Raw genomic sequence first — 24,609 nt, 5'->3', positions numbered from 1 at the left:
CCATGCAAGTCTCTCATTTGTCGATTGATTGAAATCTAACCTTGGCTTCCAATAGAAGGCAAACCTTTGCTTTCAATAGAAGGCTTGTGTTAGGCTGGAATTTATAGGAAAGAGAAAAAAAATATAAAAAATGGGGCTGCCTTTGCTACAGAAGCATAACACGTCTAATTAGATGGTCTGATTGGACTAAAAGTTACAGACAAATGCTCTTTAAACTTTGATTGGGCACTAATTCCTTGTACGTCACCTCAACGAATTATTGACTGTCTTTTATTTTTATACTATAGAGTTAAGGCGCACCTCAAATCCCAGAAGAACAGGTTGTCCTACGACTGAAAAACCCTCCAATTGATCATCTCAATTTCAATATATATGCATATGTGAAAAAAAGAAGACATCAAGTCCTACATATAGTATATCTTGTAACATATTATTTGAATAGTTCATCTTCAAGATTTTGAATTGTTTATAAATTTGCTTGATTTACACCATTTTGGAGCTTTAGATTTCATAATTAGGGGGTATAAATAGAAATTGAGCCTATTATAGGGGTTTTCAACACTGGATCAGTATCTTCCGGTATGGTTTAAAGGCGCAAAATTTGGTTGTTTGAGGTGGACACCTTATTTAAACAACACCTTTCTTTTTTTATCAAAGGTAAACAATTTTTTTATATATAATAATTTGTCAAAATTACCCTTTTTTTTTTTGAGATTATATATTATGAGACTATTTATTTTTGGTACAAGGAGATCATAGTCATTTTTATCTATTGAATATGAAATCTAATTGATGAAAGTGTGTCTCGACATTCAAAAAATTTTATTTTGAAAATTGTGCCTAAATAATGGCACATCTTTAACCACCCAATTTCAAATGTAACAGTCAATCATGAATGTAGCCTCCTTATATCAAAAGTAAATGGTCTCATTGTACATTTCCTTCTTTTTTTAAATTTTTATTTTTTTATTTTTATTTAGAGTAATTCAGCAAGAAAATGTCCTTTACCCAAGATAGGAATGTAATTCACGATACCACATTATGGTGCCTTGCCACCTTGATCACCTAGCCTTGAGTCCTTTTATTTCTAAGTTGGTCAATAGGAAAGTGGTCCCATAGGTGTACAAGAAGTAAGGAATATAACTCAGGACATCATGAGTGGAATGTACCTTTGTTATCACGAGACATAAGAGGCAGTTTGATTATCCACGCCTTATCATTGTTTCAACGCAAGTGCTCTAGCTTAAGTACGGTGTACTTCATGATTAATTGGAACAAAAATTTTATTTTTGAAAATCCGATCCAAATGATTCTGCAAGCGGTCCAATGGATTTTGACTGTACCAGACCCCTCTATAATCCAATGTCCTATCTGATACTGTTAACACTAATGATGATTATGATAAATATTTGGGTATGGTTTTAGAATTTCAATAGGTTACATTTGTGCTCCCACTAATCCAACTATGGGCAAGGAGTACACGGTGAGTGTGTCCAACAGGAGGAACTCCTAGAACATTCCTACAATAGGGACATGCATAAGAATAACCTTAACATGGTTGTTATAACTTTTGATTAGGAACTCATGGTAAGCTTCCAATGTGTATTGCTTGGCCTTAAGTGATTAAAACGAATAGGGATTGGGACTGGAATCCATCCACCCCACCACCACTGTTTTATGAGTTTAAATCTGATGCTGTTCTTCGAAACAACTCGATTTGCTCTTCGAGTGAAAGCACTTTCCCCTGCAGCAAATAAATTAAAATTTAAAAAACGTATTAGTATGGTACCTACTGTAAAAATAGTAATTTTACATAGTAAAAGCATGGAAACAAGGCAAAGAATCTTGGAAATTATATCCTAATTTAGTGGATTATGGATGTGGTACATCCAAGGCTATATCTAGTGTTTAAATTGGATGGGGAGGCTAACTGAAGTGGAGCCACATGAAAAAATTGGTTAGAAAAAACTAAATGTCAATAATTCACGAGCAGGAGCATACGGAGGATGTAACATGGAGTACAATTGCTGCAAAATGATGCGGTTAGTTTGGTATAAGCCACTAGCTTCTAGTCGTCAAAAAATCAATTTTTTTTTGAAAAAATCAAGAAAAAACTAAGGTGCACAGTAAAAACTATATAAAAACTTTTTGCTAAAATATAAAATGACTCAAATACCCCTAAAACATTATGGGGGTAATTTGATCATTTTAAATTATTGAAAGTAATGTTTTTATATTTTTATGTGATGTGAAATAGTGTTAGGCATAAACACTAAAATTTCATCTTAATATGATTGATAGAAAAATATTTAAATTAAAGTAGTAATATAAATTTTGAACCATGCGATAAAAGATCTAACGGTTGGGAGTTAGTAGTTTATATTATTCATTATAGCCAGTAGCTTAATATATATATATATATATATATATATATATATATATATATATATATATATATATATATATATATATATATATATATATATATATATATATATATATATATATATATATATATATATATAATAAGCCTCAAGAGCACCTACTTTCATGGTCATGAGAGTTGAGCAACGAGTGAGACCACAGACTAGCAAAGACTTGAGATGGGAGTCCTGCTTTTCCAACAGTTTTGAGAGAGATGGATCAATTGAATGTCATTAGAGGTAGATAAGGGGATTTAAAGTTTAGGAAATACTTAGATATAAAATGTAATAAATAGTTGAAATTAGAGAAACAGAAATAAAAAGAATAAACGATTTTAGAGTAAAATTTAAGAATGATACATGGAGATAGAGATGATATAAGAATTCTGAAGTTGTTCATTCTTCTAGAGAGATTCTAGCAGAATTGGAAGGAATAAAGGAGTCTAGAGGAGGAATAGAAAATTCATGCCCTTACTTACTCTCCCTTAGTTTAATACATATTAAAGGATGAAGTTTCTATCAGACCTAAGCTTTATGAAAATAAAATAAAGCATCATATCAAATCATCATCTACATCTAGAAAGGACTTTCGACAACCGAAATCTTCATGATGGTTCTAAAATCAATTTCCAACACGGTCAATAAAATTTGAAACTAAAAAAATGGTACATACCTTATGGAAGGTGAACACTTATTTTTAGGGTGAAATGGACGGTTTAGATAATTTGTTACAATATAATATTTTTTTTTAGAGCTTGAAATCCAAATTTTTTTCACAATCATAATGTTCATGCCGGGATGATTGACGTAAAGTTTTTCCAATGCTTGAAATGATATTTATTTCAAAATTTATCCCTTCTTGTCTTGTCACTCATCCATCTCAACATCCTCATCTCTGCTACACTCATTCTATGGATATATTATTTTTTGACCGCTCAATATTCCACCCCATAGAGGGAAACTGGTCTCATAGCTGTCTTATAGAACTTGCCCTTCAACTTTATTGGTATGCAGTGATCATATAACAACCTGGTTCCACATCTCCACTTCGTCCACTTAGCTCTAATTCTTATTTTTGACATCTTCTCCAATCTCTCTATTTTATTGGATTATCGACCCAAGATATCAAAAGTGCGCTCTTTATTGTAATTTTTGGCCATTACTTTAACTATTTCCTCGTCTCTACTCCTATTACTATTAAACTTGCATTCCATATACTCTGTCTTAATCCGGTTAATATTAAACTTTTAGATTTTAGAGCATCCCTCCAAAGTTCTAAATTTGTGTTGAAGCCATTTCGAGTCTCATTGATTAAAACTATGTCATCTACAAACAATTTTTTGTTGCATAAAATCACTCTATTTATAGAGATATAGGAAGGGGCACATCCAATCCCTGGCTGTACATTAATCTCCAGTTTTTTAGCATGGGGAAGAGCACTTTGTTAGCTCACAAGGTTCCTGACTTTAGCTAATGTGTTCAAATCTTGTCTCCATAACATATTTTTTTCTTTTTCTTTGTTTGTTGTTGGATATGACTTTGATTCCTAGTAATTAAGGAACTTTTCCCTTTGTTGATTGGAAGATAAGAAAGAAACAAGAAGATACAAACACGATACCATAAATGTTTATGCTAATTATACTATAACATTTCTCTCTCTCTCTAATAATAATAATAATAGTAATAGTAATAGTAATAGTAATAGTAATAGTAATAGTAATAGTAATAGTAATAGTAATAGTAATAATAATAATAATAATAATAATAATAATAATAATAATAATAATAATAATTCATTTCAAACAAACACTATTGCACATTTTAAGGGAAATTAAATTTGAACTATTCAATGTGACCCTTTATTTGGTTAGGGTATATGCCAAATTTTAGTTGTTTTGGGCTGTCCCAAAACGTGCTTTGACATGGTTAGGTTGGTGTTTCAGGGTTTGAAACATTTCTAGATGAGGGTCTCGTGCATGCATCCACTGACATGCATGAATGCTTCTAGGAATCCAAACTGAGAGTTATTTGATCTCTCAAACCAGGGAAACAAGAAATTGTCTTTTGAAAGTTTATGAAGAGATTTGTTTTTATATTTTCAACTCTTCAACTTTCACAGTTCAGTGTACCGAGAATTTTTACTTGCATTTTTTTTAAATATCATAAACCAAAGAGTCTCTTTATCTTAGTCTAACTCATCTGAAGAATCACATACGTGTTCTTGAAGATTTGGTGCGTTGGATGGTGCAACTTTCATCAGACGGAATTCTGGTTCATTTTGGAAACCTGCCTAACTTCTTGGCTTTTTCACGACCTCCATTTTGGGGAAACAGCCATAAGTTTGCCTAATTGTGGGCATGTCTTTGACATGGGTTGTATTTTAGAGTATTTTTTCAAATAATTGAGGTGGGCTTGTTCTCTATAGAGACCCAACTTTTAAAAACACATTTTTGCTAAGATGGGTAGCCTTCAACTATGTCTCATTGTTTATTCATATTCATTGCTTTTTTCCACGTGTATTGATATTCAGTTTTCCTGATTGTTTCATGCTGTAAAATATAATAAGATTTGGACTCTGAATACGTTCAGCTTTTGCATTTTCTAGGGTGAGAGAATAGATTGGGGAACTAGAACCATCTTGACAATTAAAGAAGGTGAGGAACACATAGGGTCATTCGAGTGTATATGTATATATATTCAAAGAGGATCTTCTCTCATCTAGAGGAGGTATTTGTTTATTTAGTATCGGGCCTTTTGGAGTAGTCATATCAATTTTATTAAGTCATTCGGTAATTCCTTTCGGTTATCGCCTTGTTCTCACCGATCTAAGTATATGTGTTTCTCTCTAGATCGCAAAATATTGCTTCTATGAGACCTTTTATGTCAGGATATGCAGCAAATAATAAATATTTTTTTTCAAGTGGTCTCAATCTATTAGTTATTAAATACCGTTAACTCCGTGTATGTTATGAATATCTCTATGGGCGATTCGTTAGAACATTAACTTTTACGTCTTTTCTATATTAACTTTTACGTCTTTTCTATATATATATATATATATATATATATATATGTATGTATATTATTATTTATTTATTTATTTTTTATTTTTACGGGTACTCGTATATATGAGTATTCTTTCAATGTACTCAATTTTTTTTGTTGTGTACAAAAGTTTTTGTGTGAAGATATTTTTTTGTCATTAGCTGGGGTATGGTAGATTTTTTTAAAAAAGCTAGTGGAATTTATTAGTGGTTAAGAAGTAATCATTGCTCCATGTGGGTGATGTCATGATGATGTCATCATCTATTATGGTTATTAAATACTATTATTTCTTTAATGAATTTTCTGGTTTTTTCCTTGAATAATTACCTAAAATACCTCTAGACTAAAAGTTACTATATTATGGGGTAAGGTTATTAAACACCCATAAATATTGATTACATTAAGTAATATTCACATGTATGAGTATCCTAACATAATCCTATATGGGTTGGGTTGGCCCAGGCCTGACCAATAGGTCAAATATTTAGATGCAAAACAAGACCGGTGTTTGGTTGATCTATCGGTTCAGTGGGTTGACATGACACAATTGCAACCCCAACCCCCACCTAATGTCTAGAGTTCGAATTTGATCGTTCGACTTACCTATAACAAAGAAGAAGAGAAATAAATAGATAAATTTGCACAGAGATTCACGAAAAAATGCGGAGTTACCCTTGGTCCAGGTTTTGAGTCATATTATGTCTTTGGAACGATAACTTGACCTGCAACTCGTGGAAAGAGTGAATAAATGTCTTTGGAAAACGTTGGATGAGTGTTCGACTACGGCTCGGCCGAGTAGCTCTGTGTATTACAAGTTTGGTGATCAAGCTTGAGGATATTAAAAAGATTATTAAAAAAAAGAAGAAGAGAAGAATTTTTCATGTGTTTTTTTATATTTTCTATCATTTTGACAAAAAGAATGCATTTTAGACTTGAATACTTTTTTTTTTTTTTTTTATTAGTTCTAAACCATGCTAGGTCACATATTGATTTTTTTCAAATCTATTCTTTTACTACTTTTTAACGTCATTTAGAGGTGTTTTTGTTTAATTTTATCATAAATGTATTTTTTTATATATATATTTTTAATACTTTTAAGCCTGATCAGACCCTAGCCAACTCAGGCTGAGTAATTCGGAACTTGGACATAGTTACTTGGCAACTCAGGCTGAGCCCATAGCTGAGTTCCGTTGCCAGTTCATGGTTTCCATCCCTGCGTTGGATTGTATAGAAGGCTATGAGAGCATAGAAAATACACCCGTGAGATAGAGTGCAATGTTTTTTTTTTATTATTATTTGGTAAATTGAGAGAATTCCATGTTAAAAAAGCCGGAAAAGCATACGCAACATATCCGCAACCCGTTGGGTTGGTCAACCGGCTAGACCAACTTATCTTTAAACAAATTAAAAAAATTTTAAAAAAATTTGTTCAAATGGGAAGTATTTTGGCCTTTTTTTTTCCATCTTTTTTGGATTATTTTTAAAATACCTCTAAAAACAAATTATTTTTTTCAAATCCATTTTTCACTTCTTTTTTAATTTTATTTAGCTTGTTTTTTATGGAATTTTCATATATATATATATTTTTTTTTAAAAAAAAGAGGACTTTACATCCTTTTTTTGTTAGACGAGGACCTTCCCAGTTAGGGCCGGTTAATTGGACCGGTTCCTGGTTACTCGAACCAATGTTCGCAAAATCGAACCAGAACGACAACCCCGCAATGGGCCTGGAAGCGGTTTAACCAGCCTAATCGGTAAACCGGCCGATTCAACCGCTCTAATTGAGCAAGTCTCGAGAGGTCAAAGAAGTGCTGAAAAAAAATACCAAAAAAATCTACTAAAATATGAAAAGCATATAAATAATGGTTAAACCAAAACACATTCAAATGAAGTTGAAAATTAATGAAAAGAATAGATTTTAACCCATTTTAAATTTTCTATTACCTATTTTTAAAATTTTCTAAAAAAGATGGGGAAAATATAAAAGTGAGTATTAATGACCAAAACAATTTTTAACCTTTACCGTAATGTAAAGAATATTTAAAAATGCATTACAAATCAAATTTTTTAACTTTTAGAATTTATATACATGTTTTTTGAAAAAAAATTTTAATACCAGTTAGCGAACAATGACTCGGACATGGTTCTGGTTCGCGGTGTCTAACACTGTCCGCAACAGTAATGGGCTTGGCAATGGGAAATCAAACAACTTCCGAGAAGGAGAGAAAATGCAAAAAGAGTGAGTGCCAAAAAGTTAGAAGAGAGTCCAAAAAGTTTCTCAAAAGTTGTCCAATTTGTTAGTTTATCTTCGGGACTCTCCGCACCGTCTCCTACGTTTAGCGATGAACTTCTTTCTCCACTTTTTTTGTGACAGAAGCTTCATAGTTCATATTGGGAGGACCTTAATTCACATTTAGAGGACTTCTTCCATTGTTGCTTTGCCCGTTGTTTGCGGTCGGGGTCTGTCACTTATTTATGTTAAAAGATTTCTTTCCCGCGGGCATTTGCTCCCTCAGTACAACTCTAATAGGGAATAATTTTTTTGGGCTAACCCGTAAACGAACTATTCAAACCATTCTAACCGGGATAAAAAAAGAGTTGAGAAATATAAAAAAATATATTAAAATATGAAAAACATATAAAGAATGATTAAAACAAAACACATTCAAATGAAATTGATAATTATTGAAAAAAATGGATTTTAACGAATCGATTTGTGTCTAGGGGTATTTTTAAAATTTTTTGAAAATGATAGGAAAATATAAAAGATGATACTAATGACCAAAAAAAATTTTAATCTTTACTATAATGTAAATAATATTAAAAAGGGCAACCAAATTCCTTATTTTTGAGAATTTATATACATTTTTTTGAATTTTTTTTTTTTAAATACTGGTTGATCACCAAAACCACTCAAAATCAGACCCGGCCAGTTCCGATCTAACCAGGTGGGTAGCAGTTAGATCGTTCAGTTTTTCCAACAGTGAACCGGCTAGACAAACCTAACTTAAAAAAAAAAAATCAAAAAAATTTAGATATATATATTTTTAATTGTTCTAATAGGCTTTTTAGTTATTTCTATTGCTTTGGAAAATATTGGGAAGTATTTCAGCCATAAATACTCATTTCTATATTTTTTTCATCTTTATAAATTATTTCTAAAGTGATTTAGATATGGACAGTAAAATTTTCGGTAAGATACAGAATGACAAACAGAAATTACAAAAGAAGGTCGATCAACCTATATCTTTTTACTTTTCTAAAACTGCTCCTCTCTGTCAACTCGAATTTTGATTTTTCTTTTTGGGTTTTTGATAGTAGGGTAGTGCCTCAAGCTTTAAGGGGCTGCACTTCTAATGAAAAAATTAAATAAAATTAAAATAATAATAATCAAAACTCTGATTGATCAAGGGACAATTTTGAAAAAAATAGAAAAAATATAGGTTGACCTACCTTCTCCGTAATTCCTGCCTATCATTTCATATTTTACGTAAAATTTTAATGTCCATACATAATCACTCATATTTCTATAATAACCCTAGGCATGAATAATTTTTCAATTTTTTTTTTTCACTACTTTTTTAATTTCATTGGTACGTATTTTATTTAGTTATACTTTAAACTAATTTTTCATATTTTTTTTATATTTTTTAAATTAGTTTTTACTCTTTTTAACCCGGCTAGGACCTGCCCAGTTAGGGCTGGATACCGGGATCGCTTCCAGGCTACTTGGACAGGCCATGCCCGAGTTTTGCTCTGGTTCGTGGTTTCTAACACTGGCAACAACTGTAATGCCCTCACAATGGGAAATCGAACAAAACTTCACTGAATGAGAATTAGAGAACGACAGGCTTTCTTTGCATCCTTTCCGCATAGAAGTTATATTCCTCCCTTTTATCCAATCGTCCATTCTGAATGGAGGGCTAAGATTTTCCCAATCACAATGTCACGTCTCTACACTATTTTATTTTTAAGTTTTTTCTATAAATTATTTTGACACTATATTTTGGACGTCCATTCCTCTATTAAATGTAAAAAGTGATTGCCGCAGCTGAAACATATGAGACGGTGCGGAGACTCCTCAACACACTCACAAATTGCAAAACTTTTATGAAACTTTTTGCAGTCTCCCCTAACATTTTAGCACCCTTTTTACAATCTCTCTCTATTTCTCTAATGGGAAAGGTTTCTATGCTCCCCCAACAGTATAGAAGTTCTATCCTCCCCCTAGCATCCAGCCGTCCAATTTTGATCATGAGAGCCACTCACCGTTTGATTTTAGATCCAATGTCTCAAAATATTTTATTTTCAGTTTTTTTTATACAAATTGTGTGAATATGAACTTTGGTACGTGCCATCTTCTCATTGGGTTGCACCTACAAAAAATATTAAAAATAAATTTTAGATAAAATATAATGACCAAAATACCTTTTGAAACTTTCAGGGGTATTTTGGTCATTTTATTTTATTGAAAATATTTTTTATATATTTTTCGCTAGTGTAAGTTTACTAGTGGGATGGACGTCCAAAATTTGGTATCAAAATAGAAAAAAATTAAAAATAAAATAGTATAGAGACGTGACATTGTGATTGGGACAATCTTAACCCTCCATTCAGAATGGACGGTTGGATAAGGTGAACATAGAACTTCTATGCTATAAGAGAAGAATAGAAAGCTTGCCGTTGTTTTTTTGGACAATACTTTTTACATCACTGTTTATGGTATGCTTTGTCCAGGTTTTAGCCATTGAAGCTTCATAGTTCATACTGGGAGGACTTGGTTCACATTCGGAGGAAGACCTCTTTCATCGCTGCTTTGCGCGTTATTTGGTGAAGGGGACTGTAAAGCCCACCTCAAAACTTTCATTAGAAGAGGTTGTTTTGATGCTCAAATATCTTCAAATGGATCATCTCAACATCATGATGAAAAAATATGGGTTTCAAAGTTTGGAAATAGTGCATCTTGTAATGCATTTTTTGCCTGTCGATTTTCAAGATTTTCAAGTTCTCATAGATCTGCTAAATCTACACTATTTTTTAAGCCAGCTACCGCAAAGATTTTTAGTATTGAAACTACATTTCTCGACTCTATTTGAAGGTAGGCTTTGATTGTTTAGAGCCTCGGCTCTATACAAACCACACCCTTAAATTAAAAGATTTCTTTCCCGCACGAGCGTATGGTGCATTTGCTCCCTCAGCACAACTCTAGCTTGGAATATTTTTGTAGATTCCGATTGAACATGATTCGTCTAATTTTTTGATAGGAAGATCAAGATGTTCAAGAACTCAAAATCCAAATTTTTTTTCAAAATAAAACCCCTTTTTTTTTTCAAAAAAATCCATCTAACTTGCTCAGCGCTAAAGCATTTGTTTTCTCTCTCTCTCTCCTATTTTCCTCTGGCATCCTATGGAATACTTGTTCATACAGCAAGGCTCTTTGTTCGTGTGCAAAATATCATTACCCAATTATGCATGAAACACGGTTAATGTGCAGCAGGTGTAGCGAATGGGCTTCCCTGTTGTTTTGATGGCGAAGACTGTGATATAGCCTCCACCTAGGGGTGCTAATGGGTCGGGTAGGGTTTGCGTCAACTAGGATCCAAGCTCGACCCATACCAGAAACAGACCTTTGTCAAGTCGAGGTCGTGGGACCTAGTCCCAAGTCCCAACCCACTAGATTGGGTGGGGACCAGGTTTAGATAAGAGAAAATTGTATAATTGTATTATAAGTATTTTATCATGAATAAATAATGTTATATATATATATATATATATGAAAAATTATCCTATAGGACCTTCTTCCATCTATGTGTGTAGGACTCCAAAAGATCACCATTAAATTTGGTACGGATCTATAGAAAAGTCAAATCTCACACCCATGTCATAACTTTTCTACAGATCCGTACCAACTTTAATGGTGATCCTTTAAGGTCCTACACACATAGGTAGGGGAGGGTCCTATAGGATCATTACTATATATATATATATATATGAAAACATATATGATCAGCAGCCTCATGTAAATAAGCTAAAAGCGCCAACGGCCTAGATTGAATCTGGGGTGATCTGACAATCACGAATGTCCCTCCAGTAGTATTTGAATTTTAATTTTTTTTCTACTAATCCAAATCACTTGAAATTTTGGGCGTGTGTTTTTAAAAAAGTAGGTGAATCTATGAAAAATATTTTACCTGAAAATAATTGAACAAAATACCCTTGTAACTTTTTAGAGGTATTTTGGTCAACTTTTTTCATATAAAATATTTTTTGAATATTTTTCGTAGATTCACCTATTTTTGAAAAATACATACCTAAAATTTCAAGCGATTTGGATTAGTAGAAAAGATATTAAAATTCAAATACTACCAAATATCTGTGATTGTTAGATCAGCCCAGATTCAATATGGGCTGTTGGCGTATTTAGCTTAGCGACATGAAGCTTCTGACCATATATATATATATATATATATATATATATATATATATATATATATATATATATATGTATAAATATAAAGTAATGATACTATGAGATCCTCCCACACTCATGTGAGTAAATGGTCACCATTAAATTTTGACACAGATTTCTATAGAAGTTATCAATAAACCCATTCACTTATGTCTTAACTTTTTTAGATATCTGTGTCAAAATTTAATGGTGATCGTTTGAGGTCCTACTCACATGGGTATGAGATGGTCTCATATATATATATATATATATATATATGGGTGCAGTTGGCATACGGATGCATCTGTAGCTGTAGATAAGGTGCAAGGTATATAATTTTGTCGTAAAATGTTATTAGGATTATCTCAAAATCTCTTTTTATATCTAATTTTAAAATTTTAAATTTAAAAAATGGTTAAAATCAAGTAGATCTATAAACATATGAAAATCTTGAAAATGGACCGTTTAGATAATATATTGTAAAATACACTATTTTTCAGAATTAAAATCTTTTTAATTTTCATGTCATACATCTCAAAGTCGAGATGATCAATCAAAGGTTTTTCAACATTAAAACTACCTTTTCCGACGGATTTTTGAGGTGCATCCATAGTTCTACATTTAATGTTGCATCCTTATGTAAACTTTTTCCTATATATAAAGGGTGTGGTTTGTATAGAGCTGAGGCTCTAAACAATCAAAGTAAAACACACCTTCAAATAGTGTCGAAAAATGTTGTTTCAATACTGAAAATCTTTGTAATAGTCTTAAAATATATGTTTATCTTTAATTATAAAATTTAAAGCTTCAAAAATAGTGTAGATCGAGTAGATCTATGAAAACTTGAAAATTTGCAGCCCAAAAATGCATTACAAAATGCACTATTTTCAAAAATTGAAATCCATTTTTTTCTCATATGCATCATGATATCAATATGATCGATTCGAAGTTATTTGAGCATCAAATCAACATCTTTCAATGAAAATTTTGAGGTGGGCTCTAATTTGATTGTTTAAAGCCTCAGCTCCATCCATTTTCAAGATTTTCATATGTTTATAGATCTACTTGATTTTAAGTATATTTGGACTTTGAAATTTTATAATTAGATATGAAAATAGATTTTTAGATAATATTAATAGTTTTTATACGAAAATTATATATTATGATAAAATTTGGAGGTACGCCTTAATTGGATTGTTTAACATTGCAACCTTCTAGAAATCACACCTATATTATTTATGTATGATAAAATATTTATAATACAATTATGCAAATTATTTTTCTCTTATCTAAAGCTAGATCCCACCCAATCCGGTGGGTTGATTGGGTGAAATAGGGGCAAAAAGATATTACAAATTAAGAAAATATAACTTGAATCCTTCTTATTTTTGGGCACAAAGGAGCACTATTTCAATATGATATTTGCCCCCTTCCCCCCCCTTTCGATACTATAAATTGTGTGCATGAAAAAAGACAATTCGTCCTTGAGATTCAAAAAAACAAAAGGGTCCCTTTTGATGCTCCAAAGCTCTATAACTAGTATATTGGAACTTGAAACCCACAGTGGACACTAGAGTTTAGTGTTGAGAAAGAGAGAAAAACGAATAGAGAGAGAGAGAGAGAGATGAGTGCTCGTGTGAGAAAAATGTGTCATTCCTATGGGAAGAAGAACCCATTTTATAGGGCTGCAAGAGGCTGCCCATTTACTGTATGGTTGATTACGTACACCACCAATATTTACAAGTTACATGCATGTTTTAAATCTCGACAGCGGCTGTTACAAGCCTCCATCTCTTTAATGGCTAGTGACTGTTGGAGATGACCTGTTACTTGTATTTTTAAGACTGCTGTCAGTTTCAGGTGTCTTGAGGTTTCAACGGCTAGAAACCCTTGGATTTCTGCCTTAAGGTTTCAACGGCTAGAGATCGATGGATTTCACATACTTGTTACACTTACAACAAGATTTCAAGCCTCGAGCCAGACCCACAAACATACTTGGGTGAGGGATGCCTCATGTGCCGATGTGAGCATGCAACGTGCACCATCAAGCGCCCTTGTACCTCTAACGCTAAACATACTTTACAAGAAATAGCTCGAGGAAAAATAGTGAGTTGGGTGGATTTCTTAAAAAAAATTAATTGGGATCCATCTAGGTATCTCTAGATGATTATTTTCAGTTCCTGAACATCTTGATATTGGCATAAAAAATTGGACGATTCATGGTCGATCTCTGGATATCTTTTTAAAGGCACATAGATAATTCAAAATTTTGAGAATGTTCACTAAGTTCTAGATGTTACATTTTTAAAATTTAGAGCCCAAAAAAAAAAATTTCCATGCTAGAGTTGTGCTGAGGGAGCAAATGCACCATATGCTCCCGAGTGAAAAGAAACCTTTTAACATAAATAAATGACAGACCCCCTCCGCAAAGGACGCAAAAAGCAACAATGAAACAAGGACCTCCAAATCCGAACTAAGGTCCTCCCAATATGAACTATGAAGTTTCAATGACTAAAAAGTGGAGAAAGAAGTCCATTGCTAAACATTATTAGAGATGTAAAATGTATTAACAAAAAAAAAAAAAAATGTAAAGAAGTGATTGCGATTGTTGTGTGGCCGAAACGTACAAAACGTTGCGGAGACTCCCGAAGATAAATAATGGGACAACTTTTGAGAAACTTTTTGGACTCTCCCCTGACTCTTTGGCACTCGTTTTTCCTTGGTCTCTCTTTCTCGGAAGTTGTTTGATTTCCCACTGAGAAGGCCGTTATTGTTGAGGACAGTGTTAGATACCACGAACCATAACCCGGGCATGCGCCAGGTCCGAGTAACCAGGAACCGGTCTAACTAATGGCCCTAACTGGGCAGTTTTGCAATTTGTGAGTGTGTTGGGGAGTCTCCGCACCGTCTCATATGTTTCAGCTGCGGCAATCACTTTTTACATTTAATAGAGGAATGAACGTCCAAAATATAGTGTCAAAATAATTTATAGAAAAAACTTAAGAATAAAATAGTGTAGAGACGTGACATTGTGATTGGGAAAATCTTAGCCCTCCATTCAGAATGGACGATTGGATAAAAGGGAGGAATATAACTTCTATGCGGAAAGGATGCAAAGAAAGCCTGTCGTTCTCGAATTCTCATTCAGTGAAGTTTTGTTCGATTTCCCATTGTGAGGGCATTACAGTTGTTGCCAGTGTTAGAAACCACGAACCAGAGCAAAACTCGGGCATGGCCTGTCCAAGTAGCCTGGAAGCGATCCCGGTATCCAGCCCTAACTGGGCAGGTCCTAGCCGGGTTAAAAAGAGTAAAAACTAATTTAAAAAATATAAAAAAAATATGAAAAATTAGTTTAAAGTATAACTAAATAAAATACGTACCAATGAAATTAAAAAAGTAGTGAAAAAAAAAAATTGAAAAATTATTCATGCCTAGGGTTATTATAGAAATATGAGTGATTATGTATGGACATTAAAATTTTACGTAAAATATGAAATGATAGGCAGGAATTACGGAGAAGGTAGGTCAACCTATATTTTTTCTATTTTTTTCAAAATTGTCCCTTGATCAATCAGAGTTTTGATTATTATTATTTTAATTTTATTTAATTTTTTCATTAGAAGTGCAGCCCCTTAAAGCTTGAGGCACTACCCTACTATCAAAAACCCAAAAAGAAAAATCAAAATTCGAGTTGACAGAGAGGAGCAGTTTTAGAAAAGTAAAAAGATATAGGTTGATCGACCTTCTTTTGTAATTTCTGTTTGTCATTCTGTATCTTACCGAAAATTTTACTGTCCATATCTAAATCACTTTAGAAATAATTTATAAAGATGAAAAAAATATAGAAATGAGTATTTATGGCTGAAATACTTCCCAATATTTTCCAAAGCAATAGAAATAACTAAAAAGCCTATTAGAACAATTAAAAATATATATATCTAAATTTTTTTGATTTTTTTTTTTTAAGTTAGGTTTGTCTAGCCGGTTCACTGTTGGAAAAACTGAACGATCTAACTGCTACCCACCTGGTTAGATCGGAACTGGCCGGGTCTGATTTTGAGTGGTTTTGGTGATCAACCAGTATTTAAAAAAAAAAAATTCAAAAAAATGTATATAAATTCTCAAAAATAAGGAATTTGGTTGCCCTTTTTAATATTATTTACATTATAGTAAAGATTAAAATTTTTTTTGGTCATTAGTATCATCTTTTATATTTTCCTATCATTTTCAAAAAATTTTAAAAATACCCCTAGACACAAATCGATTCGTTAAAATCCATTTTTTTCAATAATTATCAATTTCATTTGAATGTGTTTTGTTTTAATCATTCTTTATATGTTTTTCATATTTTAATATATTTTTTTATATTTCTCAACTCTTTTTTTATCCCGGTTAGAATGGTTTGAATAGTTCGTTTACGGGTTAGCCCAAAAAAATTATTCCCTATTAGAGTTGTACTGAGGGAGCAAATGCCCGCGGGAAAGAAATCTTTTAACATAAATAAGTGACAGACCCCGACCGCAAACAACGGGCAAAGCAACAATGGAAGAAGTCCTCTAAATGTGAATTAAGGTCCTCCCAATATGAACTATGAAGCTTCTGTCACAAAAAAAGTGGAGAAAGAAGTTCATCGCTAAACGTAGGAGACGGTGCGGAGAGTCCCGAAGATAAACTAACAAATTGGACAACTTTTGAGAAACTTTTTGGACTCTCTTCTAACTTTTTGGCACTCACTCTTTTTGCATTTTCTCTCCTTCTCGGAAGTTGTTTGATTTCCCATTGCCAAGCCCATTACTGTTGCGGACAGTGTTAGACACCGCGAACCAGAACCATGTCCGAGTCATTGTTCGCTAACTGGTATTAAAATTTTTTTTCAAAAAACATGTATATAAATTCTAAAAGTTAAAAAATTTGATTTGTAATGCATTTTTAAATATTCTTTACATTACGGTAAAGGTTAAAAATTGTTTTGGTCATTAATACTCACTTTTATATTTTCCCCATCTTTTTTAGAAAATTTTAAAAATAGGCAATAGAAAATTTAAAATGGGTTAAAATCTATTCTTTTCATTAATTTTCAACTTCATTTGAATGTGTTTTGGTTTAACCATTATTTATATGCTTTTCATATTTTAGTAGATTTTTTTGGTATTTTTTTTCAGCACTTCTTTGACCTCTCGAGACTTGCTCAATTAGAGCGGTTGAATCGGCCGGTTTACCGATTAGGCTGGTTAAACCGCTTCCAGGCCCATTGCGGGGTTGTCGTTCTGGTTCGATTTTGCGAACATTGGTCCGAGTAACCAGGAACCGGTCCAATTAACCGGCCCTAACTGGGAAGGTCCTCGTCTAACAAAAAAAGGATGTAAAGTCCTCTTTTTTTTTTAAAAAAAAAAAATATATGAAAATTCCATGAAAAACAAGCTAAATAAAATTAAAAAAGAAGTGAAAAATGGATTTGAAAAAAATAATTTGTTTTTATGGGTTGCAGGTCAAGTTATCGTTCCATGGTGGGTTTCATTTTTCCAATAGACTTTATTATCTAGGGCTTGATATCATCCAATATGTTCTACATTTTTGTCCTCTAATCACTAATTTACATGAAAGTATACAACAAGACAATTTTTGTTGAACAAGGATATCCATCATCTCTAGCTGTTAGATCTGAATTCATAATGCTAGTGATGTGCCCATGATTGTGCTAAAAATTTAAGTGAATATTCTAGTAAATTATCCTAAAAGAAAAACATCGTGCAAATCACTTGATTTTTTGTTTTATAAGCTAAAAGCCTAAAAGTGATTGTGATCTCCTTAGTGAAAGACTTTATAGTTTAAATTAACATATGTTTTTATTTTTCCTGGCTAATTTTATGTAATAACCATGACTGGAAAAATGTCCAAGGAGTTTTTTTCTTTTGGTTATAGGAACATAGGAATTGAAAAGGCATTTTTGGGTGTAAATGGATCAGATCGGTTCCAAGTTAACCCCGACATGGATCCGACCGACTGGCCTGCGTTGGGTCGAGTGCAGCTAGATATATAAAAACAAAAATTTTATTGTAAATATTTTATTCTATAGAACTAATATTACATGTATGAATTATATTTATATTTAAAAAAGTGTTTAGTGAGTCGGCCGGCCGACTAACACTATTCTTGTGCGGTCTCCCTACAAAATATATCTCAAAGACGAATTTTGATACAAAATGTTAGATATAAATTATATCTCAAAGGTTGTTGAATCCCCGGATCCAACCCGTTAAACTCCTATGCGGACCTGACCAAAAGTGTCCAACACCTGAAACCAGTTCAAGTCGACCAGTTGGGTCGGCGAATCAACCTGACCCAATTGCCATCACAGCGCGACCGCCAATAGCCATAGCTGCGAAGCGGTAACCGCGTTCACAAGCCCAGGGCAAGCTAGTTTGAACACGATGAATCTTGAAGCATCAATGGCACAAAAAAAGGGTGGAGAACGAACCCACAAAACAAACCGATTGTGATTCTTGTGTCGCTTTTCAGCGGGAGGCACGGGTCGATTATTCAAATTTCAAGCGTATGGGACGGGACAGTGTCTCAAGCCAATTATTCAAATTTCAAGCGCATGGGACGGGGCAGTGTCTCAAGCCGCGCTATATATACTTGCACTCCAATCCCCACAATCCTCCAACGTATACTCACTACAATCAATCTCTCTCTGTCTCTCATAGCTTTAGTTAACATGGCACGGCTTGCAATTTCGCTCTCAACTGTGCTGTTTGCGGCCATGTTCTTTGTAGGACATTGGCTCCCCTTGGTGGCACCCCGCCAGCTAGAGGAAGCCACCATGTCCGTAAGGTTCGACCAATGGATGGCAAACCATGGGGTCGAATACGAAAGCATCGAAGAGAAGGAGAAACGCTTCAATGTCTTCAAGGAAAACCTCAGGTTCATAGAGTCTGTCAACGCAGAGAAGCGATCCTACAAGCTGAGCCTCAACAAGTTTGCTGACTTGAGTCTCGATGAATTCCGGAAGCAGTACATGGGCTTGAGGGGAGATGTTGCTCCTCCTAAGAAGGCCCCGGTGGGGCCTTTCATGTATGCCAATGTGTCGGCACTGGCACTGGCACCGGCACCGGCACCGGAATATGATACCATGGATTGGAGGGAGAAAGGCGTGGTAACTCCGATCAAGGACCAACAAGATTGTGGTACTGTTTCTCAAACTTTCTTACTTTCTGCAGACATTATTTGGCATAAATGACTATTTAATATCTTTGTTCACAGGATGTTGTTGGGCATTTTCGGCTGTGGCAGCAGTCGAGAGCATAACAAAGATCAAGACTGGAAACTCGGTGTCTTTGTCTGAGCAAGAATTGGTCGACTGCGTCACTGGTGGCACCAGCCGAGGTTGTCAAGGCGGCTTGATGGACGAGGCATTTCAGTTCATCATAAACAATGGTGGCCTCGCCAGTGAGGCCGACTACCCATACCAGGCAATGGACGGCGCATGCGATGCCCAAAAATCATCCTCTAAAACGTCCACAATTACCGGTTACCAAAACATTCCTTCTGGTGATGAGGACTCATTGCTTCGTGCCGTTGCCAACCAGCCAGTATCCGTCGGTGTTGATGGTAGTGGCTTCGAATTTAAGCACTATTCTGAGGGGGTATTCACAGGAGATTGTGGCACCGAAATGAGTCATGCTGTCACGGCTATCGGCTATGGAACGACTGAAGACGGGACCGACTACTGGCTAATCAAGAACTCCTGGGGCCAAACATGGGGTGATAAAGGTTACATGAAGATGCAGCGCGGCGTCAACCTATGTGGCATCGCAAACATGGCGTCCTACCCTGTGGCATAGTCTATACCTTCTCTCTTTTGTTGGGGCTATACTTGGGATCCTAGTTCCTTTTCAGTATCGATGATTTGTATTCTGCTTTGTTCTTCTTACATTTCAGTTGGGTCTTTCATAAGTTAGTTGTTGCTGAGTACTTTAAAGTGTTTAGGCGCATTACGAATAAAGATTATCTTTTTAAGTTGCTTTTGTCATAAAAGTGTAGAGGTGGTTGTTTTACTGTGAATCAATTCAGCTTCACTAATGATTAATCGAAATTGAGTTTAAAACGTTTCTCAGAAGTTGTTCAGTAATTCCACTTATTTCTCTGTTTTTTCAATTTCCCATTACGAGGGCAATTACCATTGTGGATTTGTAGTGTCAACTGCTCCTGTTTCTTTTAACTTTGCATCACTCATGGGTGAATTTTCTGAGCTTCTCATTGCCTTTGGCATAATCCAAAGTACTCCCGAGACATTATCTCGAGCTTCTCATTGCCTTTGGCATAATCCAAAGTACTCCCGAGACATTATCTCTCTGTTCATGATTTGCATGTCGTGCGCCATTAAGTTATTAACCTTCCAAAAGGACAATTTATCTACACATTTTGTACGACTTGATGACATCTCTGATTACTGGATGCATTTTACGTTTCCGGTAAACAGTAAATAACCTTTTCATCGGAAAATGTATGATAGAACCATTTAGTTTTGGTAAAAGGATGTTACAGTCACCTTTAGTTTTCAAATCTAAAATCGAGCGGATGGGGATGTGCCTATGATTGTGTGAAAAATTCAAGACAATTTTCTCAAACATTGTCCATAGAAAGTACTCATCCCTAGCCACTCTATTTCACATCTTATGGCCAGGGTGATTGAGATCTACTTAAATCGGAAGTAAATGATTTTATATACGCGGTCTTGTTTTCATGTGTTCTTTATTTTCTTTTATTTTTATATGCTTGTGAGCAGTCGCCATGCATGCACAAGTACCATACCCAAATAAGTGTTTCCTTTGAGAAAATTACATATAGACTAGGGAAAAGATGTGGTGTTACCCCTTGGTCCGAATTCTGAGCCATATTATATTGTGGTCCTCTCTTGTTTTTTAGTTTATTTACTGCTCACATTTTACCTCAAGTTTCGAATGTGTAACTTTCAAAATATCCAAAGTGCTAAAATTTTTTTGTTGTATTTAGTTGTTCAATAGTTACTAGAATTAAAAAAACTAACGTGTTTGCGTGGTTCAAAAATATCACTTTCAAACTGCCTAAAACCTTAAAAAAAAAAAATCACTCTCAAACCGCCTAAAGCATACCAAGAAAAAAAAAAACCAAGTGTTGAATGGTACGACAGCCACGTTTTAACCAAAACCCAAATACCATCTTTTTGTGTTTTGGGTGATCCGAAGTTGGACTTTTAAATCACCTAAGCCCATGGTTCAGTGGTTCGAATATTGGACACTTGAATCACCCAAATGGATCAATTTCTTTCGTGTTTTTGTTGGCTCGAATGCTAATAAAAAAAAAGGACATCAACATAATATGACTCAAAACCTGGACCAAGGGTAACTCCGCATTTTTTCGCTAATCTCTGTGCAAATTTATCTATTTATTTCTCTTCTTCTTTGTTATAGGTAAGTCGAACGATCAAATTCGAACTCTAGACATTAGGTGGGGGTTGGGGTGTGTCGGGTCAACCTACTGAACCGATACATCGAACCAACACCGGTCTTGTTTTGCATCTGAATATTTGACTCGTTTGGTCGGGCACGGGCCAACCCAACCTATATTGGGTTATGTTAGGATGCTCATACATGTTAGTATTACTTAATGTACTCAATATTTATGGGTGTTTAATACCCTTACCCCATAATATAATAACTTTTAGTTTAGGGGTATTTTAGGTAATTATTCAACAAAAAAACTAAAAATTTATTATAAAAATAATAGTATTTACTAACTATAATAGATGATGACATCATCGTGACATCCAAATACATGGAGCAATGTTTATTTCTTAACAACTAATAAGTACCACTACTTTTTTAAAAAAATATCTATCATACCCCTACAAATGACGAAAAATACCTCCACTCAAAAACTTTTGTACACAAAACAAAGGTATATGAGTGTCCAAAAAAGTTTAGTACATGGAAAGAATACTCATATGTATGAGTACCTTTAAAAATAAAATAAAAATAAAAATATATATATATATATATATATATATATATATATATATATATATATATATATATATATATATATATATATATATGTATGGGATATTCTAAACTTCACAACCTTTTAAATTACAAAGGTTCAAGATAGAGAGAGTTGTGAATGGTGGATTTATTAATTATGTAGTCTATTTTTTTAAAAAAGTTACTTTTATGGGGAAATTTTTTAAATATTACTACAAGGCAAATGATACTTTTGTCATCTCCTTAAGAGGTAAAATTGAAATTTTAACTAAAAGACAAGAGCACTCTACAAATAATGTTTCAGGACACTAACTTCCAAAATGCCATTGTACTTTTATGAAAATTTCAAATTTACCATTGCTTAATAGTAAAGTTACCTATTTAAATAATTTTTTAATAAAAAATAATGATTGTTTTGATAAATACACCCATCACAACCCCTTCTAACTTGAACTTGAGTATTTTGAGGGGTTGTTAACTCTAGACAAACTCTATATGTATATAGAGTAATAATCCTATAGGACCCTCCCCCACCAATGTGTGTAGGGCCCCAAAGGATCACTATTAAACATCCATGCCAAATTTAATAGTGATCTCTAGAAAATTTATCACATGGGTGTGGGACTTGACATTTTTATAGATCTGTGCCAAATTTAATGGTGATCCTTTGGGGTCCTACACACATGGGTGGGCCAGGGTCCTATAGGATCATTTCTCATGTATATATATATAAAGAAAGACACAAAAGTTATTGATCTAATGAAGCGAATCAGACGTAGAGATATTGATAACACACATGAAAAGACACAAAAGTTAATGATCTAATGAATCAAATCAGACGTAGAGATATTGATAACACACATGGAGTTAACCGTATTTCATAATTAAAAGATTGAGCAGAGGCTCGTAGACCACCTGAAAAAGAATATTTATTATATGATACATATCCTGACATAAGAAGTCCAATTGGAGAAATACTGAAAATTGCGATCCATAGAGAAACACCTATATTTAGATCGTCAAGAACAAGACGATAACCGAAAGGAATTACCAAATGACGTAGTAAAATTGATATGACCACTACAGAAGGCCCGATACTAAATAAACAAATATCTCCTCTAGATGGGAGAAGATCCTCTTTGAATATATATATATATATATATATATATATATATATATATATATATATATATATATATATATATATATAAGCAATGATCCAATGCAACAGTTGTATCATAGTATAATGTAACGACACTTCTAGAAAACCATATTTGTGGTATTTGTATGACCTCAAATTTTGCACACACACACTCTTCATCTCAATCATCAATCCTCCGAAAAACAATGTTCAATTTAAACCCTAGATATGGTCAAAATGAGTCCCCTACAAAATTGAATCTAGACCACTCATTTTGTGAATTTCAATATTTTATCCTTTATAAACTCAAAATCATTTTTTTCTGTTATAACATTATTCACAATAAAGCTATCCAAAAAAATTGGAAATGAAAAAAGTCCTTCTAAAACCTAGATCTAAGCATCTCACCAAAATGAATGGCCTATGATAATTGGGCTAAAAATATACCTTTAAGGTTGTGTTTTCAATTTTTTATTTTTTTTTGATTGTTCATTAGAATGAAAAGAGTGTATATATCAAATTTTGGATCAAACAAATGGTTATAAGATGGTATTTTACGGTTGTTGCATCATATTACTAGACATTGGTTGCATGAAATCATTGCCCTATATATATATATATATATATATATATATAAAGTATTTACAAAATGCCTATATGTGAAGCTCTATAGTACTTCACCAGCACCTCATCATCGTCTAAAGTTCATCACCTGATCACATTTATCCGGTAGTATTTGAATTGTTATAATTATTGTACTAATCGGATTTATCTAAAATTTGGAGCGTGTGTATATATAACCAAGTCGCAGAAAAATAAAATATTAAAAAAATAATATTCATAAAATAAAATGATAAAATTACCACTGAACTTTATAGGGGTATTTTACATAATTTTTATCTTTCGATATTTGTTTTATATTTTATTCATGTGCATCTCACTAAGACGAACACATCTACAAAATTTGAGATCATTATGATGAGTAAAAAAATGTTAAAATTGAACCATGACCAGACAATTGTGACCATGTGATGAACTGTTGACACGTATGGCTATGCGGCCATACGTGTCTTAGCCTACATTTGTGGGAATCAAATATATCCAACGGTCATATGGACGTAACCCCTCGTTTTCTCTGACTCCCATTGGAGATTAGGGAATTCCTTTGTTTCTTAAATACCCGTTGGAGAACTACAACGGTTGCCCCTTCTTCTCCCTATAAAATAGGAAGTTAAAAGAAAATGTGTACATCTTTCTGAAAGGCGAAGGGATAGAAAATCTGGGCTCTATAATCACCAACCTCACGGCACCCCTTATCTGATCTCGGGTTTGATTTTATACATGCTTCATCAATATTTGCTAACAATGGTATCAGAGCAACTAGGCTCCATGAAATAAAAGGTATGTGATAGAAGGCTTTTAAGTTTAGCTCAAGAGATGGTTTGAAGGGTGTAACATGTGGAGGTGATGCTGCATGGTACTATACTCTTTATGAGTACAATAATTGGGTAGTCTTAGCCGGTATCAACC

At 33.6% G+C, this 24,609-nt stretch overlaps 1 protein-coding gene across 1 annotated transcript; it reads left to right on the top strand.

Annotated features, from left to right (window-relative positions):
* The first annotated feature begins 18,120 nt into the window (after positions 1-18,120).
* On the top strand, positions 18,121-20,032 carry LOC18439152 (senescence-specific cysteine protease SAG39). Its single transcript, XM_006849322.4, has 2 exons — positions 18,121-19,103; positions 19,180-20,032. The coding sequence occupies exons 1-2, from the start codon at positions 18,518-18,520 to the stop codon at positions 19,758-19,760; spliced, it is 1,167 nt and encodes a 388-aa protein (XP_006849385.2). The 5' UTR covers positions 18,121-18,517; the 3' UTR covers positions 19,761-20,032.
* The last annotated feature ends 4,577 nt before the right edge of the window (positions 20,033-24,609 follow it).

The sequence above is a fragment of the Amborella trichopoda genome, chromosome 1 (assembly GCF_054954075.1).
Source record: "Amborella trichopoda isolate Santa Cruz 75 chromosome 1, AtrichopodaSantaCruz75HAP2 v2.0, whole genome shotgun sequence".
Classification (NCBI taxonomy): Eukaryota; Viridiplantae; Streptophyta; class Magnoliopsida; order Amborellales; family Amborellaceae; genus Amborella; species Amborella trichopoda.
Note: the sequence above shows the minus strand (reverse complement) of the source record. Positions and strands in the feature narration are given on the sequence as shown.

Coding starts and splice junctions, on each gene's coding strand:
- LOC18439152 (XM_006849322.4), top strand. CDS start 18,518: ATGGGACGGGGCAGTGTCTCAAGCCGCGCTATATATACTTGCACTCCA. Junction 19,104..19,179: donor CAAGGACCAACAAGATTGTG/GTACTGTTTCTC, acceptor CTTTGTTCACAG/GATGTTGTTGGGCATTTTCG.